Below are 18,098 nucleotides of genomic sequence, written 5' to 3'. Positions count from 1 at the left end.
CTCCAGTGTTTGTGCTGGTGGAATATGGTGTGTGCCTGCTTAGGTTTGCTTTGTTTAACTGCCTTAGTTCAGTTAGTGATTTCTGTTGTGATATAATTTTATGCAGGGGGTGTGGAAACCAGAACTTCGCCTGGAGAACAGAATGCAACCAGTGTAAGGCCCCGAAGCCTGAAGGCTTCCTTCCACCACCCTTTCCACCCCCGGGTAGGTACAGGTTTGGGGCACATCCCCTCAGCATCTTGGCTCTAAACCTCTTTTGTTGCCTTGGTGGGCTTGGTAAACGACTGCCGTCCACTGCTCACAGCCAGGTTGGTGTCTCAGGAAGTGTAGTCTTGGCGCTGGAGCTCCTAAGGTTCCATCATCTGTTCTAAAGTGTACCCCAGAGACGCAGACTGAGTAAAGCATCTCCTTTGTGTCTGCTCTGGGAGAAGGCAGCAGACCCTGAGCAGCCACGCAGCCACCCGTTCTCCCCGTCTTGCTGCTGATCTGTTCTTTTCCTTCAGGTGGTGACCGTGGCAGAGGCGGCCCTGGTGGCATGCGCGGCGGAAGAGGCGGCCTCATGGACCGCGGTGGTCCCGGTGGGATGTTCAGAGGTGGCCGTGGTGGAGACAGAGGGGGCTTCCGTGGTGGCCGCGGCATGGACCGAGGTGGCTTTGGTGGAGGAAGACGGGGCGGCCCTGGTGGGCCCCCTGGACCTTTGATGGAACAGATGGGAGGAAGAAGAGGCGGGCGCGGAGGACCTGGAAAAATGGATAAGTACGTGATGGTGCAGTCCTGGGGCGGGTTCTGGTGGGAAGCTCCCTCTCCTTTGCCCCTTTTCATCCCTCGCCCCTTTTGGCCTTACAGAGGCGAGCACCGTCAGGAACGCAGAGACCGGCCCTACTAGACGCAGAGACCCCGCAGAGCTGCATTGACTACCAGATTTATTTTTTAAACCAGAAAATGTTTTAAATTTATAATTCCATATTTATAATGTTGGCCACAACATTATGATTATTCCTTGTCTGTACTTTAGTATTTTTCACCATTTGTGAAGAAACATTAAAACAAGTTAAATGGTAGTGTGCCGAGTTTTTTTTCCTTCTTTTAAAAGATGGTTGTTTAACTAAGACTAAACAATGGGAACCCCTTGTGAGCATGCTCAGTATCATTGTGGAGAACCAAGAGGGCCTCTAACTGTAACAATGTTCATGGTTGTGATGTTTTTTTTTGTTTTTTTTTTTTGTTTTTTAAATAAAATTCCAAATGTTTATAAACAGTCATCCTTCTCGGCCTCTGTTGCACAGTCGCTGCAAGTCTACTTGGAGTGTACGCTGACCCGCCAGATAGGCGCCCCTTCCAGCATCCTGGGTGGGGAAACCCGAAATGGTCAGCACGGCACCATGTCGGGTGTGGTGCTGCCAGCAAGGAAACGGGGGTTGCAGTGTCACCTTCACCCAGAACCCTAGCTCTAGCCACAGGGACATCTGGCCCAGGTCTGGCTGATTTGCAGGGAGGACCTCCGTGGCAGAGGGCCAGGCACTGTGTCTGGGTGGCTCCCAGGCCATTGTCGGGGTTTAGCGGGTGTTCCAAGTTGGGCTCCATGTGCTTCAGAACGAAGGTCTGCTTCAGTGACCGCTAATGGGAACCGTTTGATGTGACATTTTCTTGATGTTACCGGGTCAGAGTTTGTGAACTTGGTAAATAGAGGCCGCTGTTCAGCTCTCCCTGACTGCCTTGTGTGAGGTCAGAAGCCAGGGATTTTCCCCAAGAGCGTGTTTCTGAAATTGTGTAGATGAGAAGAATCCCAGACCTTTTACCTCTGGGCCTTTTTGGTCAGTCTTGTCTTTTCTCGGACTTGCGTGAAGACTATTTAGGTCCAGGCCAGTAGATTTTAAGTCTTGATGACCTCCTGTGCCTGCGTGATTTCAGGCATCCAGAGATTGAGGCCCTAATGTGCCTTCCTAGGAAAAAAGGTTTTCCAGGTAAGCAACTGTGTGTAACCCAGTCTGCAAATAAGTCAGTTGATCACCAGATGCTCAGGAAAGAAATGCAGGCCTAACCATAACCCAGTCAGCAAAGACCAGCTAGGGCAGGGCTGCATACAAGTCCTGAATGGGGGCTGGGGGCTTCTGGAAATCAGATGTTGACAGCTAGGACTCCTGGCTCAGAAGTGCAGTTGCTCAGTGTGCTGACTTGAAGCAGTGGAGCAAGTCCTTCGTAACCTAAAGTCGCAGCCACACCTTCTCAGCATAACTATATTCCATATTTCAAAAGTCCACAAATTATATCTTACTCTGGTTTTTCAGAGCTTAAATAAGTGAAACCAGCTAGTGTTTGAAACTTTAAGGAGAGATTGTCACCTTTGCCAGGGGAAGGCACAAGAAGAATTTGGAATAAATTATTTCCTCTCCATCCCCTGGCCCATGAGAGCAAGGCTTTGGGAAACATCTTAGGAGCCCATGCACCCCTCCTTGCTCACAGTGGCCCTACTGTCCTTAAGCTTTGCACTACTGGCCCGTGTTCCTGAGGCAGACAGGGACAGGTCTTGGGCGCACTCCCAGCCCTCCTGGACACATGTGCGACATCTCTGTGGCTTCATCTTTTACGTGACGAGTCATTTCTCAATAGGCATTGCTCTCCCACCTCTGGGAAACATCAGCCCTTCTAGGTGCCAAGCCATCTTTCTGTTGCCCTAGTGCCCACCCACTCTCCCTTTCTAGAACCGACTTAAGTCTTGCTTCTACTGATAGGGTAGTTCTCAAAGTCCCCAGTGACCATGTTGCCAAATCAGTGGTCCCTCCTTGGCCCTCTGGTGGGTGCTGTCCACCCCCGCCTCCCCCACCGACCTCAAAAGGTAGGAAGGCCTCCTCTGACCCACACTGCCTGGCTGGCCTCCTCCTGAGTGATGGGCTTACAGAAGGGCTGGAGCCGGCCCCTCCCAACAGCCCAGCTCAGCAAACCGGGGCCCCTGCCGCCTCGCGCGGAACCTCACCGTCCTGGCTTCCTTGTTCTCGTGTTGCCCCGGCCCCTGACCCAACCCAGCAGGCTCTCTTCAAAGTACGGTATATGTCGCCAGCGCCCCCCACCGCTCGTTTGCCACCCCTCGCCAGGCTCCCCGCTTCCCCCGGCCCCTCCAGCCCTTGCCCCCCAGACGCCAGAGTGACTTCTTGACGTTAAGTCACTGCAATTCTTACAACTCGCCAAGGCCTTCCAGCCCACTTGGCATGACTCACAAGGCCCCCGTGACCTCAGCTGCCCCGCTCAGCCTTGCTGGCTGGAGCCTGGCCACACAGGCCAGTGCTGGTCCTTCAAGGGGCCCTGGCAGGTGTCGGAAGCATCAGAGCCCGGGTGCACACCCTGAGGCCCAAGTTTAACCACGACATCCCTGGGCTTGTGCGTGGTGACAAGCCCCACCTCACCACATTTACTTCCCGAGAAGCCGTTGAGGTAGGAGTCTACCCGCATCTCCTGGATGAGGCGGCGGGACTTGCCGGTGGCGGCGGACAACCAAAGTTGAGGGCATTCTACTGCAGAGCCTGAGCTCCCCGCACGCGGTGTCTTGTGTCTGAGAGGCCGGGGCTCTGGCAGCACCGGGTAGGGTTCAGCCACCACCCGGCCTGCAGCCCGTGCCAAGGGGTGACAGGCAGCCCTCCGTGGGAGCTGCGGCACAACCACCACACGCCACCGGCATTACCTGGCTCCTGCCCAGAGCTTGAGGCTGCCCCAGGAGTGGCTCGTGTCCCCGCCTCGAGAGGGGCTTGTCGCCAGCACCAAATAGTCCTACAAGAGGTATTTATGTTCTCGGCGCCCAGGCCTGGGGTTTGGTAGTGTTTATGTCAGAGGGCTGATTTCTCTCAGCCGAAAGAAACATCTGGACTGCACTGGCCTCAGAGGACCTCAGGCAGCCTGAGTCCCAAGCGCTGTCTTGCAGGGCTGCACGAAGCTGGTCAGTGCCCCTGGAGCTGGAGGGGGAGGAAAAGCAGGGCTGCGGCCGCCAGGGAAGTCCTGCTTCTGCCCCACAGCCTGCTCCGAACTCTCCAGGAGCTCTCGGTCGGGCACACAAAAACCATTTCTGTCACAGCCTCATGGGCCCGCGAGGCCCCACTCCACAGTCCCGGACAAAGGCTGAGGCGTCGGTGGGGAGACCAACCTGTGCCCTGCACACGCGCAGACCACAGCGAGTGGCTCACCTGCCCCGTGGGAAGGAACGTGGGGCTCCAGGCCTGCAGCAGCTGTGGGGCCGAGGACAGGGCAGTGACCAGGGCCAGCGGCCGAGGCAACTGGGAGCCAGGCTCCCAGACACCGGGACCCCAGGGCCAACGGCCAGCTCTTGAGCTGCACCCTCCCACCCCCCCACGGAGCTGCCAGGCACAGGGCAAGCGATGGGCAGTGCAGTGGAGGCAGGTGGGAAAGCGGGCCCTCTGGGGCTTTCCGGCTTTGATTTCTACTCCTGGAGGGCACAGGAGGCAGCCCAGGGAAGCGGAGGGTCACTTGTCCCACAGCCGGGGCAGGAGCAAGCAGCTGTCATGCTTGGACCCGCACTGGAACAGAGGAGCCTAAAGACCCCTGTGGGTCACTCACTCCCCCAGGGCTGTGCTCACAGGCTCAGGGTAACCTGCCGAGCTTGGAGTGGACCCGACCAGCACCTGAGCTGCCCGGCACCAGGGCCAAGTCCTGCCAGTGAGGGCTTTACTTGAAGACTCCATGGCCATCATCTGACCTCCACCTGCAACCAAGGCCAAGCACGCAGTTCCCTGGCACCCATCAGTGGAGGCAAGAAATCTGGCCACGTGCCCACTGGCCACAGGCAAGACCATATCTGCCTTGGCGGCACAACCTTCTGTACAGCGGGGTGGCCCCTGGCGTCTGCGGGAATGGGTTCAGGACAACCATAGCCCAAACCTCCTGTCCCTCCAGCAGTTTCTGTGACTTCCCTTGGTCCTGCAAGGAACAGCAGAGGTCACCACACAACAGAGGGGGTCAAAGCTGAGGCCCTCCACAGCCTGGGCCAGGGGTCTGGCCTTGCCAGTCAGCCCTACTACCCCTGCCAGCTGTCCTATAACGAGAATGTTGGAGTCTGTGCTCTGGAGGGGGCCTCTGTGATGGCAGGCCACAGCCCAGGGGATGGGAGATAGGGAGGAGCAAGCCCCCACCCCCGTGTCCCCTCTTCCTCAGAGGAATAGTAGACACCTGTCCCGACTGCTAACTAATGATACCATTTTCACAGCTCTATGATGCACGGTCCCATTGTCCACACAGTACAACTGGGGCTCAGAGAGGTTAACCATCTCACCCAACAGTGACCAAGAGCAGGGCTTGGGTTGACTCTGACTCTCTTATGTCTAGAGCCCTGTCGTTGAGCAAGGTAGATATAAGCAGGAATCAAATTCCCGCACAGCTGCTGACCGCACACATCCCTTGCCCTCTCTGGGCCTCAGTGTTCCCACATGGTAAAATGAGAACACATAAAATCATCCTACCTCATAGGATTATTTTGAGGACTAAATTACTTCATTTCCACACCTTGCTCTTCCCCCTGAAACCGGAGTTCCCTTGCCCCATCTCCAGCAGCCCTCTCTCCCAGGTATCAGCTGTCCCAGACCTGGGAGTCATTCTTGACGCTGTCCTCACATTCACACCCATTCACCGGCACATCCCATTAGCTCTCCCCTCAAATACAGCCAGAATCCACCAATCTCCACCATCCCCACTGGTATCACCTGGTCTCCTCTGGGGTTCCTGCCCTGCCCACCACAGCAACCACAGGGAACCGGCTAAGACCTAAGTCAGGTTGCACCCCTCCCCTGCAATCAATCCCTCCATGGCTCCCATGTCCCTCCAAAGAGGCATGGCCCACAAAGCTTTACTCGCTCCGCCCCCAATCTCTCTATCTTCATCCCTCCCTCCACCCCAACCTCACAGGACTCCTTACTCTTTCTTGAACACACCAACCACATGCCCACCTCAGGGCCTTTGCACTGGCCGTTCCCACTGCCTGAAATACTCTCCTTCCAACCATCCACACGGTTCCTTCCTTTAGCTCCTTTCCTGACCACTGATTTAAAACTGCAGCCTCATCCCACCCCACACTCCTAGGTCACACCCCTTGGCTCCACCTCTCTTCTCTGGTGCCTCATCCCTGTTTCAGCCCAGGGGCTGCCTCCCTACCACACTGTGAACCCTTAGAGCTGGCTCTGTTTCCTTCCCCACATTTTGCTCTTGGTTCCCAGTGCCAGAAGAGACCCAGCACACAGTAGGTGTCACATAAGTGTCAGGCATTACTATTACTATTTACCGGCCTTCCTCACTCTTTGTGGGTAGGAGTGCTGAAGGAGAGGGTAGATCAGAACCTGCAGCACTTGGGTATCTAGGACGCTGGGCTGTGAGCCCATGAGTCATGAGGACTCAGTGAGATGATGCACGTGATCAGCCTGGCAACCGGCAGGTCTGGCACACAGTAGGTACTCAACAAATGGTCCTGATCCTTGAATGAGGATATTCCCATTATAGCCATGTTCAAACCCGGACTCCACCAGCTGATCTCTTGAGCCCTAGTTTGGGCAAAAGAGAGTCCCTCATACAGGTGACTTGACTAGTTTAGGTCAAGGGCACATAGCAGGCCTGGTGCACAGTAGGAGTTTAATGAAAGCTCTGAGACTTGGCTATGGGTGGTGGTGCTTCCCCCCAGGCTGGCCCGGTTTGGCCAGCCAGGCTGCGGCCCAGCCAGGCCTGGCCTCCCTGCCCAGCCAGCAGCAGGGGGCAGGATTTCCCGCTGCTCCCAGCCTGGTCCCTCCCCAGCAGTTTGAAAAGAAACCAGCAGGAATTAACCCTCCCGAGCCAAACTGACCCAGGCCACTTCATTATCCTCCTTTCCCCTTAATTCTGTGCCTGACCTGGGTAGCCAGAGGTGGTTGGGGATAGGCCTCTCCCCAAAGGGCATGGGCCAAGGTGTCAGATCCGCAGGCCTCAGCCACCTGCCCACCCCTCTGAGCCTCAGCGTCCTCATCAGAGAAACGGGTTCCCTCAACCTCAAGGTTAAAGATGAGTATTCAGTGAGGAGTGGCACACCCGGGTGGGCAGAATAGGCCATCCTCCCCCACCTCCACGAGGCCTGCACTGCTGGTAGGAAGCTCGCACCCAGAGTCACGCTGGCCTCATTTATCTGACCTTAGGAAGGTTCACTCCAGACGGAGGTGACTTTGCAGCCCCAGTCCCTATCGCTTCCTGAGTTGTCTTGGGAACAGGCCGTGCGGCCCTCCCGAGGAGGCAGCTCTCCGGGGAAGGGGTGTAATTAAAAAGGCCCAAACCTCTCCCCAGGAGACCAAGGAGGTTTGGAAGGGACCGTTGAGACCAGCCTGAGCGGGGATGGGGCGTCCGGGCTAGTGGGGTCGCCTGGGGGCCCTGGTCCCGCCCCCACCCCAGTCAGGAGACTCCAGCTCCTCCCTCGGTCCGCCCCGCCAGCGCTGGAACAGCTCTGCCCCTTTAAGAGCGCGCGGCCCCGCCCGCCCCCTCGGGCCGGATCCGAATTCCAGGGAGGCGGGGCGGAGACGGCGGGCGGGTGCGGAGGCCTCAGCCGCCGGACCGGATCGCTGTGGCTCGGGCGGCGCCTCCCTGCGGCGGCCCGGCCCCGCTCGGCCCCGCCGGGGCGATGCTCCCCGAGGCCGCAGGATGAGCGAGGTGAGCGCGGGGACCCCCAGCAACCCCTGCCTGGCGCGCAATCACGGGGACCTGGCAGCTGCGGCCTCCGTTCCCCGGGGCTGTGTGACCTTGGGCGGCCCCCGCACCCTCTCTGGGCCGAAGACGGGAGGCCAGCGGGGGCTGTCGGAGGCCCTTCCGAGTCCCGGCCCCGCACGCACCCGGCCTGCGGCGCTAGGGAGGCTCCTCGGAGGAGGCGGGGCCTGGCTCCGGCACCCCGGGGCTGCCCCTGGTGCTTGCCGTCCGCAGCGCGGCTCAGGTCGGCCTGGCTTCGCCACGCACTGCTCTGCGACCTTGAGCGAGCCCTTACCCTCTCTGCTCCTCAGTTTCCTCATCTGTAAAATGGAGATAAAATCACTAACACTCAGCCCTGGCAGGGTCATTGCGGTTACTGTTACTGCTGTTATGTCGTTGTTATAATGACACAGTCCTTAGGGAAGGGGAGCTGAGGGAGTACCCGGGACTTTCGCAGAGGAGGTGGGCCGGGTACCAGCCCTGAGCAATGGCCCTAAGCATTCCTGCGGTTGGGACCCGGATTCCTGGACAGGTCCTGCCTGTCCACTGTGAGTCCACGCCTGGGGGCTGCATCTCTAGGGCTCTGCTTTGCACCTACCATGGGGGGCAATAAGGATGCATGTGTGCCTGCCAGGGAGGGAGGATTCAGCCAAGTCCCCCATCACCTCCCTCCCAGAGGGAAATAGTAAACACTTACAGATACTAAGTCATTCATACAAAAATTATCTCATTAGGTCCTGCAAGGAAGGTACTCTTATTGTACCCATTTCACTGACGAGGAAACTGAGGTACAGTGAAGTTTCTCACAGCCAGCACACAGAACCAGGCATCTGGCCTGAGATGACAGGCGAGTTGCAGGTGGTCAGCGGCTTAGTCTGTACTGAGTGCTTCGTGGGTCCTCACAGCAGTCCTGTGTCCCTGCCCACCCACAGTGACTCAGCTGGCCCGGGCATGGCGGACCCCGTGGCGGGCATCGCGGGCTCGGCAGCCAAGAGCGTGCGGCCGTTCCGCTCGAGTGAGGCCTACGTGGAGGCCATGAAAGAGGACCTGGCCGAGTGGCTCAACGCCTTGTATGGCCTGGGTTTGCCCAGCGGTGGTGATGGCTTCCTGACGGGGCTGGCCACGGGCACCACCCTGTGCCAACACGCCAATGCTGTCACCGAGGCCGCCCGCGCTTTGGCCGCTGCCCGTCCAGCCCACGGGGTGGCCTTTCAGGCGCACACTGTGGCGCCTGGCTCTTTCATGGCCCGCGACAACGTGGCCACGTTCATCGGCTGGTGCCGAACAGAGCTGGGTGTGCCTGAAGTGCTCATGTTTGAGACGGAGGACCTGGTGCTGCGAAAGAATGAGAAAAGCGTGGTGCTGTGCCTGCTGGAGGTGGCGCGGCGTGGGGCCCGCCTCGGCCTCCTCGCCCCTCGCCTTGTGCAGTTTGAACAGGAGATCGAGCGGGAGCTACGTGCTGCACCCCCAGCCTTCCATGCCCCCACGGCCGAGGACGATGCCCCCGAAACTGCCACCACAGCAGGGGCTCCTGCCCGTGGGCCCCGCATGACACCCAGCGACCTGCGCAACCTCGACGAGCTGGTGAGTCCGCCAATGAGGGCGCGCGCCCATGGCCCTGCCTTCGCCCCCACCGCATGCCAGGGACGGGACAGTCTGTCCCATGGGGTGGTGCATATGTTGAGCATCAAGTGTATACCTGGCCCCAAGGAGATGGGCACCACCCAGACAGGAAGAAGTGCTGGGTGAGGGCACATGGCCCTACTGGGCCAGGGATAAAATCTGAACTGCACTGCATGATCTCCCCACTTCCTTTAAGGGCTACCCGTGCACCAGAGAAGTGCTGTATACTCCCTCATCCAGGGGGCCGCATGATTTGACCCCTTCTGTATGTACTCGAGGGCTAGACAGTTGCATCCACATCACAGAGCTCGAGGTTTGAGTGGGTGCCTGTGATGCTTGGCTGTGAGCAAGATGCCCGGCACACAGTAGGCTCTCAGTGAGTGCCTAGGGAAGCTCCCCAGGGCTCTACAGGCGCACCCACTCCCCTGCGACCCTGTGCACATCACTGATCTGGGAAGCCAGGCCCAGAGCTGCTGCTAGGAGCCAGAAGTCCTCTTAGGAGGACGGGATTAGCTCTACTGTGAGCATAAGAGGTACCAGACCGTACCCCCAGCTCCCTCCTCCTCTTCTCAGGACCTGGGTATTCCTGACGCCCCCGCAGCCTGGCCAACAGTTGCCTTCTTATCAGGAGGTTAGGACTATGATGTGCCTATCCCAGAGGGGGGTAGCCAGTTGGCCATGGGCAGAGGCTGCCACCCCACCCCTGTCTTGGGCCAGGGTCACCCGAGGCCCATTTCCTCGGGCTCCACTGTGGGCTGGGAGGCGGGCAGGGCCGCCCACATAGCCAGCCTGGCAGCTCCCGGCCTTGGCGGGGGCATGTGGGCAGATGTGTGCTTGCTGGGCGTGTGGCCTGGGTGTGCATGTTGGTGAGAGAGTGTGTGTGTGTGTATGTATGTGTGTGTACCCACCCTACACGTCTGTGGCACCGATGTGGTGTGGGTCCCCTGCACTCGTGTCCCATGGCCTGCCTCCTCCCAGGACCTGGCCTCCCTGTGGGGCCTCAGCGTCTGTGAAGTAGGTGAAGGGGGAGTGAGGACGGCTTCCAGGACTGCCCCAGGCTCTGGGGCTGGAGGGATGCGCCTCACTGGGGTCCCAAGCCCTGACCTGACCACAGCGCCACCATCCTTTCCTGGTCAGCTCCCTGACCTCTGACAGCCAAAGGGGAAGGGGAGCTGGTGAAAGGTCAAGTGTAGAGCCTGCACCCAAGTCAGGGGCAACGCAATCTGTGCCCCGTTTACCCGGAAGGACCTGCTTCCTCCTGAGCCTGGAGCTGCTGACATCAGGCCCCAGGAGGAGGGACTGGATCCCTGACCACCAGTCTCTCCTCTCTGACCTCAGGTGAGGGAGATCTTGGGCTACTGCACCTGCCCAGACCAGTTTCCCATGATCAAAGTCTCGGAGGGGAAGTACCGCGTGGGAGACTCCAGTCTCCTCATCTTTGTGCGGGTAAGAGCTCGGGGCTGCCCTGCAGGCCCACGGGGGGCTGCTGGGCCCATCCGACAGGCCGTGACCTGCCCACGCTGGGTTCCCACAGGTGCTGAGAAGCCACGTGATGGTGCGCGTGGGTGGCGGCTGGGACACTCTGGAGCACTATCTGGACAAGCATGACCCTTGCCGCTGCTCGTCCTCGGGTCAGTGCCCATGGCGGGGGCGAGGGGGGCTGGGTGGGCAGAGCGCTCGTGTTGGTGGCACCATCCGTCACTTGCCACCTGTTCTCTCACCCCCCTGCAGCCCACCGCCCGCCCCAGCCCAGGGCTCGAACATTCTCCCCACAGAGGGTGTCGCCCACCCCCAGCCCTCGCGCTGGCAGCCCAGCCCCTGGGAGTGAGCGACGGAGCTCCCGGCCAGAAGTGACGCCCATTAACCTACGCACCTCAAAGGAGGGAACAGAGACCCCCCTCAGGTGAGAGGCAGGATGGAGCGGGGGGGGGGGGGGGGGGGGGGGGGGGGGGCATCCGCCCTGGCCTGGATGACAAAGGAGCCTGTGCTCCATAGTGACTCACACCCTGGGAAAAGTTCCCGTGGGTGGGGGCAGGCCTGGCTTCCTATCTCCATGGCAACCCAAGCAGCCGAACAACACAGCTGGGGCAGGCCCTGGGGGCTGGGCGGCGGCCAGTCCTACCCACTTCCCTCTGGCCTGCCCAGGAAGCTGGAGGCCTGGGGAGGGGGAGCTCGGAGCCTGGCTTCTTCCGCTGCCTTGGGGTGGAGGGTGGCCCTGGCTGCCGGAAGCTGCTGCCAAGTCCCTCACTTCTCTCTGGAAGTCCCCAGGAGGACCGAAGCCCTTGACAAGCCCCCCCCACCACCACAGGTGTCTTCCCCGCCCCCAACCACTTGGCTGCTTGTTCCTTCCTTTCCCGGCCCTTTCTGCATGCCAGTCCTGTCTCTGTCTGCCCCATCTCCCATTCTCTCTCTCTCTCTCTCTCTCTCTCTCTCTCTCTCTCTCTCTCTCGTTCCCCTGCCCCAGGGCCCGGGACCAGCTGCCCCCCCATCCCCGCTCCCGCCGCTACTCCGGGGACAGCGACTCCTCAGCGTCCTCAGCCCAGAGCGGCCCCCTTGGTGTCCGCGGTGAAGACACGGGCACCGGCCCCCGGAGGGAGCGGCCCAGCCGGCGTCTGACCACAGGCACCCCGGCCTCCCCGAGACGGCCCCCCGCCCCGCGCAGCCAGTCCAGAGACCGACTGGATCGGGGGCGGCCCCGTGGAGCCCCAGGAGGCAGGGCAGCCCAGCTGTCGGCCGCCAGCCCCGCCCGGCGGGCCCGGAGCCAGAGTCGTGAGGAGCAGACCACGCTGCTGGTGCACAGGGACCGAGATGGGCAGCACTCGTGGGTGCCCCGGGGCAGGGCCAGCGGGGGCTCAGGCAGGAGCAGCCCCCAGACTGCCCGGGCTCGCAGCCCTGCGGCGCCCCGGCCTCTCCGGGTCTCCAGCCCCAGCCCAGAGGCAGGCGCCACACCGGCCAGCGTCTTCCGCACCCCCCTACAGCTTGACCCGAAGCAGGAACAGCAGCTGTTCCGGCGCTTGGAAGAGGAGTTCCTGGCCAATGCCCGAGCCCTTGAGGCCGCTGCTGGCGGGAGCCCTGCAGGACCAGCCTTTGACCCAGCTCGGGCCCCAGACCCCCCAGCTCCTGACTCGGCCTACTGTTCCTCCAGCAGCTCCTCTTCATCCCTCAGTGTCCTGGGTGGCAAGTGTGGCCAACCTGGGGACTCTGGCCGGATGGCCAATGGGCTGCCCGGGCCCCGAGGCCCAGTCCTGTCCAGCTCTTCTGATGAAGGCAGCCCCTGCCCTGGTGTGGGGGGCCCACCAGACGCACCTGGAAGCCCCCCGGCTGGCCTGGAGCTCCCAAGGACCTGGGCACGGGGCCGGATGGACACACAGCCAGACCGAAAACCCTCACGCATTCCCACGCCTCGGGGCCCTCGCCGCCCATCTGGATCCACAGAGCCTGGGTCCTGGCATGCCCTGCAGTCTGTGAGCCCAAGGGCAGAGCCGGATTCCTGGATGTGATGAACCAGCCCAGCTGCCCCAGCCCCCAGGCCCACATTCCTTCTCTTCCTTTTCCTTCGTGGCCTTAACCCCTCTGCAGCAGGGAGCCCCCCCCACACCCCTGCCTCTCGGGTACCAGACCTCATGGGACCAGACCCCTTGGGACCACATGGCACAATGGGACCTCTGTCGTACATTCCGGTTGGGGGATGAGTGTTGCTATTTAATTACTAATATTATTGAATGCCTTAGAGGAGGCCAGTGAGGACCCCTCCTGAGGTCCTGTGGCCCTGCAGAGCCTGACAGTAAAGTATTGTTCCAGCCACTTGTGTCTGCTTCTTGGGGTCAGACTTGGGGCCATCACACCTTTGGGGGAACGCTTATTACATGTTGGGATTCTGGCATTAGGTGCCAGGGAGCAATGCCTGGCAGCTCTGACCTCTTAAGCTTGAGACCCTGCAGCCCATCGGAGAAATGCGAGGTGCGCTTGCATTGTTTTCCCCTTTATTACCTCCCAAGAGGTGTGACTTAAGAGTTTGTCCAGTGAAGCCGCAGGGGCAACCTGAGAGCTTCCAATCAGATTAATAGCGAAGTCCAATGGGATTGTAACCCAATGAGGTCCCAGAAAGGACTGCTCGAGCCCAATGTAGCTTGGGGCCTGGCTAGGTCCAATGAGGCTCAGAGTGTCCTGTCGCCCAGGAGACTGACTCGGAGGTTTCCTCATCCAATCAGGGAGGAGACTTTGTCCTGTCCAATCCGAGAGAAGTTGGGCAATTTCGTCCAATCCAGGTACCCGGTTGCGCCAATCAAACCACCCTCCCCCCACCATCGGCGTCGTCGTCCAGTTCAGTCACATGAGGCTGCAGCGCGCGGGGTGCAGCGCCCCCTGCAGGCGCAGGGCTGGGTGCGCAGGGCGCGCGCGCACCAAAGCGCAACGCAGCAGCTCGCGGAAAAGACGCAGCACGTGCCAATTGTACTTGGCGGAGCACTCGAGGTAGCCGCAGCGCCAGCCCCTGCGCACCAGGGCGGCCAGCGCGCGCCGAGGTCCGAAGCGCAGCCGCTGCCGGTCTCGCTTGTTGCCTACCACGAGGATGGGAGCCTCGGGTGCGCCCGCCGGCCTGTGGGCCAAATGGGGACGCGGGCTGCCGTGCCGGACACCCCACGGCCCGGGACCCCTCCCCCCAGTGGGTATATACACTCCTGTGGCCAAAGACACCCCCCCCCCCCAGGAAATACCAGACCCGAGGGGCCCAAAGACCGCATAGCTGGTAGGCCCGAGACCCGGCCAGGACTGGGGAAGAACCCACCCATTGCCCTTGGGCAAAGGCCCAGCCAGTCCGGCAAAAGCTCCCCTCCTCTGCCCACACACACCTGTGGCCGTGTCCCCACCTGGTCTCCGAGATGCGCTGCCGTAGCGCCTTCACGTAGTCGAAACTGTCGGGGCTGCAGATGTCATAGACGAGCACGAAGGCGTCCGTGTCCTGCAAGCTCCAGTCCTTGGGGTCCGGCCACTCCTGGGGCGGGAGGCCAGAGTTTCTCACTTTCTGACCGCCAAACCCTCTGAACGGTCTTGACGCTAAACCCACAGTTCATCCTCAGGCCCCGGCTGTCCCCACCCCCTGTGCGCCATCTCCCCCCAACAAGCTCCATAGGCCCTTACTGTCTTCACGGTGGCCAGGGTAAACATTTCCAACCCGTGCCTGAAGCCAGTCAGCTACCAGCCCTCCTCACCCTCGGCCTCCTCTCTGCCCACCCCCTAGCTTCCTCCTTCCAGCTTTCCAAAGCTCGGCTCGCGGCTGGCCCCTTGGGCCCTCCCTCCCTATTTCCTACAGCTGCCTCTAAGCTCTGGGCTCCGTATTCCCCAGGCCCTCGGAGACCATTGATTATGGACAGCTGTACACATTCGGACCTCCCCGCCTAAGCACATGCTGTTCTTTCCACCTGGCAGGCTTTTGCCACTTCTTTTAATCAAAACTTCACTCATCCTTCCAGGGTCAGCCCCAATGTCACCCTCTCCAGGAAGCCCTGCTTAATTCTGGGTGCTCTTTCCTCTTCACCTCTCTGAGGCATCCAGCTCCAAGGATTCAAAGTCTGTCCTGGACTTCGCACAAATTGCTAAGCGAGTCACAGAATAGGGCAGCAGAGAATGACTGCCCTAGAAAGTACACCTGTGTCTGGCCCCATCCTCCTCCCACTGAGGCTCTCTCTGCCTAAGGCCCCAGACATACAGTGCTCACCCTCAGGGAGACACAACCATGCTCTGTCGTGCACTGATCCAGAACCACCAGCGGAGGCAGGCAAATATACAGGCACTTTAGGCGAGTGAGGAAAAAGCCGCTTTTCAAAATCGCAGGGCCTCGGGCCTGATCTTGGGCCGCTCCAGGCCGTCAAGAAGGAGAGAGAGACACACACAAACGCCCCAGGACACACTCATCCTTCAATCCATGAACACAGTTGGGCCCCCCGGGGCTGTCCAGGCAGACACGCACGTGTGCACCGAGCACCCGCCACACATACACACACGCTGTTACACGCCCCTGCCCGCCCCTCGAGCCGCTACCTCTGGACCCCCGGGGTTCTGACCCGGACGAGCGCCGTCGCCGTCGCGGATGCTCAGGTCGTAGACGGCGCCGTCGAGCAGCACCGCGGGCCGGTAGAGGCGTGGCCCGTCCGTGGGCCGGTGGCGTTCGGGATAGTCACCAAACAGGAACTGGCGGATGATGGCCGTCTTGCCCACGCCCGGGGCGCCCAGCACGGCCACCCGCAGGCTGCCCCCCATGGCCCGCGCGCCGTACCGCGCCCAGCGCTGGAAAGCCTCATGGGCCAGCGCCGCGCGGTGCGCCCCGCGTGCCCTGCCCGGTGCGCCCCGGCCCCGCGCTCCTCGTCGCCCCCCGGAGCACCCTGGGCCGCGAGAGGCCGGGCCAGAGGACTGAGCTGGCGGTGGTCGGAGGGCAGACAGACAGCCGAGCAGGCCGACGGAGGACGCACGAGCAGCTCCGGCAGGTGCCGAAGCTCGGGAGAGAACAGACCCCGCGCGCCGTGCAGACACCGCCTCCGCCCCGCAGCGCGACTGGAGGCGCCGGCGGCCGCGCGAGCACCGAGGTCCGACCTCCTGGCCGAGCGGGTCCCGCGGCGGATCGGGGCGCGGGGGCGGCGCTGCCTCTCGGTGCTTCCGTCCCCCCGTCCTTCTGTCGCTCCGGCGCCCTGAGTCGCCGCCCCAGCCAGCGGCGCGAGCGAGCGATCGGAGCTTCCCGGAGGCGGCGATGAGGTAACCGCCGGCCCGCCCCTCCCCACCTCTCCCCTACCCGCCCGGGACGCTCCTCCTGGGAAGGGTCGCGGGAAGGTGACTGGGGCGCAGGGAGCCGGGGGAGGGATCCAACCCCCTCCGTGTCCCGCGCTCCTCTCACCCGCTCCAAAATAGAAGTCCCTTCCCGCCCACGTCCGCGTCCGCTCCTCCAAACACCGCTCCCGCAAGCTGGCTCCAGACAAACCCAGCCCGCCGGAGTCAGGCCGCCCGGGGTCGGATCTACAGCCCCAGCTGTGTGACCTTGGGCGAGTCTCCGCGCTGCGCCGGCTCTCTGCTCCGCAGCCATCAGACGCAGACACCTTGCTTGAGATCCTACTACGTGCTGGCCCCTTTACTAAGCTGTTGCCCGGTGATCACTGAATCTACTACAGCCTTAGCCTGGTTATCTCCGTTTGAGAGAGGAAAACAGGCCCGGGAGGGGGCTCTCCAAGGTTGGGGGGCAGTGGGTGGCCCCTGACGCACAGCCTGTGGTCTCCTCTGAGGAGCCCTCCCACTTTTGTCCTGCACACAGAGGTGAATGTCCAGCATGAAACAATATATCAGGTGGCCGTCATCCAGGTGGGGCTGGACAGAGTGTGCTGAGCCTGGTACACACCAGGTCACAGTAGCTCAGCCCCGAAGCCCTGTCCCAACAAGGCTGAAAGATCCAGAAATTGGTCAGCACCACCTCTGTCACTGCTAAGGCCAAGTTTTCTCCACCTGTAGCCTGTAGCTTCCCTCGAAGCCCCAATTCCCCCCTCCCTGGAGCTAGTGAGAAGCTCCTTCACCATTACAGCTTGGAAAGTCTGGGTTTGTCCAGCCCCCATCCTCTGATGCTGCCTGCCTCCTCCCTGCAGAGGGGGGCTCTCCCATTTCTCTGACCGGATACACAGGTACATCTCTATGTTTCTGCACTGACCAAGGTTTTCACTTGGGTGTCTCTTCAACAAGCATTCCCAGTCTTAAAAGCTCACTGGAGAGGCGGGGAGGGAGAGAGAGGGAAAAATCCTACCTTAGGAGAGTAGGTTCTAGAACACATGGGTTCCAGGAATTGTAGGAGCATAGAGTGGGAAGTGGAGGAGAGAGGGGAGCTTAGCCCTGAAGTGAGGAGAGAGTGCATCCTCCAGGGAAGCAGGTGATGGCAACAGAAGGCTGTGTACTGGTTGTGTTTTCATCTTCCCATGCTGGGTCAGGGAACTGGGTCTGCTTTCACTCTTCTCCTCAGCCACTAGGGAGCTCAGAGCCAGATTTATGGCTACCTCTGACAGGTGTTCCAGGTCTTCAAGCCCAGTGAGTGGGGGACTACTGGCTTCATCTTCCTTTCCTGCCATGATTCTTTCCCTTCCACCCAACTTCCCCACTCACTTTATAACATTTCAGACTTACGGGTTTTGTGAGCTGCCTCAATTCCTTTGGCGAACAAGGCTGAGCATAAATAAACTAAGCTCCCCTTCCATTTTGGCATTCAGGAGAGTGCGGGGCTGACATCAGGATGGTCTTCCTTAAGGCCCTGGGTGGGACCAGCATCTCTGACTGGAGCACCCCCTCTTCTTGCTCCTTGGGAGCAAGACCACCCTTGGGAGCTAGTTCTGTTATGTCCTTCCTCTGGAAAACCTTCCTTGCTTCACTTTCTGACAGAGTGCCTTATTGGGCAAGGCTTCTTCAGAACCAGCAAACAGGGCTGTGTGTGGGTGGGTGGGGGGCATCTCTGGGTCCCAGTGTGCTTTCTCAGTGCATGGTTTTCATGGTTTGGGAATGATGGAGGACACTCTGGACGGGGAAAGTCCTAAACCTCCTAAAAAGCCCTGCAGACTGCACAGGGGTGACCCATTCCCTAGGAAACTCGTGCGCCAGCGCCCCTAGCAGCAGTCCCCGTTTAGCAAGGGCCTGTGAGGTCCCACGCCCCAACCCATAGCTGCATGCTCACTGAGGCCCAAGGGTGCAAAGGTTTTCCTGAGATTTCCCAGCAGGAGAGTGGTGGCACGGGCCCTGGAACCCAGGACATTATGCCATCAGGT

At 60.6% G+C, this 18,098-nt stretch overlaps 3 protein-coding genes across 5 annotated transcripts in view; 2 read left to right on the top strand and 1 right to left on the bottom strand.

The window, feature by feature from the left end:
• The window catches only part of EWSR1 (EWS RNA binding protein 1), a 29,581-nt gene extending 28,319 nt beyond the window's left edge, over positions 1-1,262 (top strand). The window contains exons 15-17 of the mRNA XM_028124588.2: positions 107-204; positions 504-756; positions 847-1,262. Of these exons, the coding sequence (XP_027980389.1) occupies positions 107-204; positions 504-756; positions 847-886 (391 nt within the window). The 3' untranslated portion in view covers positions 887-1,262. The remainder of the gene's footprint in view (positions 1-106; positions 205-503; positions 757-846) is intronic.
• A 6,249-nt stretch (positions 1,263-7,511) lies between these two features.
• GAS2L1 (growth arrest specific 2 like 1) lies at positions 7,512-13,119 on the top strand. Of its 2 annotated transcripts, none has more exons than XM_088019428.1 (6): positions 7,512-7,659; positions 8,625-9,276; positions 10,654-10,761; positions 10,850-10,946; positions 11,047-11,218; positions 11,780-13,119. In XM_088019428.1, the coding sequence occupies exons 2-6, from the start codon at positions 8,644-8,646 to the stop codon at positions 12,813-12,815; spliced, it is 2,046 nt and encodes a 681-aa protein (XP_087875554.1). In that variant the 5' UTR covers positions 7,512-7,659; positions 8,625-8,643; the 3' UTR covers positions 12,816-13,119. The 2 variants fall into 2 exon arrangements, with proteins under 2 accessions (XP_087875554.1, XP_087875553.1); XM_088019427.1 differs by having other exon boundaries at positions 8,427-9,276.
• Positions 13,120-13,293: 174 nt separating this feature from the next.
• On the bottom strand, positions 13,294-16,036 carry RASL10A (RAS like family 10 member A). Of its 2 annotated transcripts, XM_028124619.2 has the most exons (4): positions 15,355-16,036; positions 15,032-15,106; positions 14,184-14,308; positions 13,294-13,912 (listed from the first exon to the last, which is right to left on the bottom strand). In XM_028124619.2, exons 1-4 carry the CDS (start codon positions 15,571-15,573, stop codon positions 13,645-13,647), a joined length of 687 nt encoding a protein of 228 aa, XP_027980420.1. In that variant the 5' UTR covers positions 15,574-16,036; the 3' UTR covers positions 13,294-13,644. The 2 variants fall into 2 exon arrangements, with proteins under 2 accessions (XP_027980420.1, XP_027980421.1); XM_028124620.2 differs by lacking the exon at positions 15,032-15,106.
• Positions 16,037-18,098: the final 2,062 nt, after the last annotated feature.

Source organism: Eumetopias jubatus, unplaced genomic scaffold, assembly GCF_037043125.1.
Source record: "Eumetopias jubatus isolate StellerSeaLion01/CBP00866 unplaced genomic scaffold, mEumJub1_p1.0 scaffold_16, whole genome shotgun sequence".
Classification (NCBI taxonomy): domain Eukaryota; kingdom Metazoa; phylum Chordata; class Mammalia; order Carnivora; family Otariidae; genus Eumetopias; species Eumetopias jubatus.
The sequence above is the reverse complement of the archived record's forward strand: the minus strand, read 5'-3'. Positions and strand labels throughout refer to the sequence as shown.

Bases quoted from the DNA above. Each gene is read 5' to 3' on its own strand.
- GAS2L1 (XM_088019427.1), top strand. From the start codon at position 8,533: ATGACAGGCGAGTTGCAGGTGGTCAGCGGCTTAGTCTGTACTGAGTGC. The intron at 10,762-10,849 runs GTAAGAGCTCGG...GGGTTCCCACAG, and splicing joins GTCTCCTCATCTTTGTGCGG to GTGCTGAGAAGCCACGTGAT. The intron at 11,219-11,779 runs GTGAGAGGCAGG...CCCCTGCCCCAG, and splicing joins GGAACAGAGACCCCCCTCAG to GGCCCGGGACCAGCTGCCCC.
- RASL10A (XM_028124619.2), bottom strand. From the start codon at position 15,573: ATGGGGGGCAGCCTGCGGGTGGCCGTGCTGGGCGCCCCGGGCGTGGGC. The intron at 14,309-15,031 runs GTGAGCACTGTA...CTCCCGCCCCAG, and splicing joins ATGGTTGTGTCTCCCTGAGG to GAGTGGCCGGACCCCAAGGA. The intron at 13,913-14,183 runs GTGGGGACACGG...TTTGGCCCACAG, and splicing joins CAGCGCATCTCGGAGACCAG to GCCGGCGGGCGCACCCGAGG.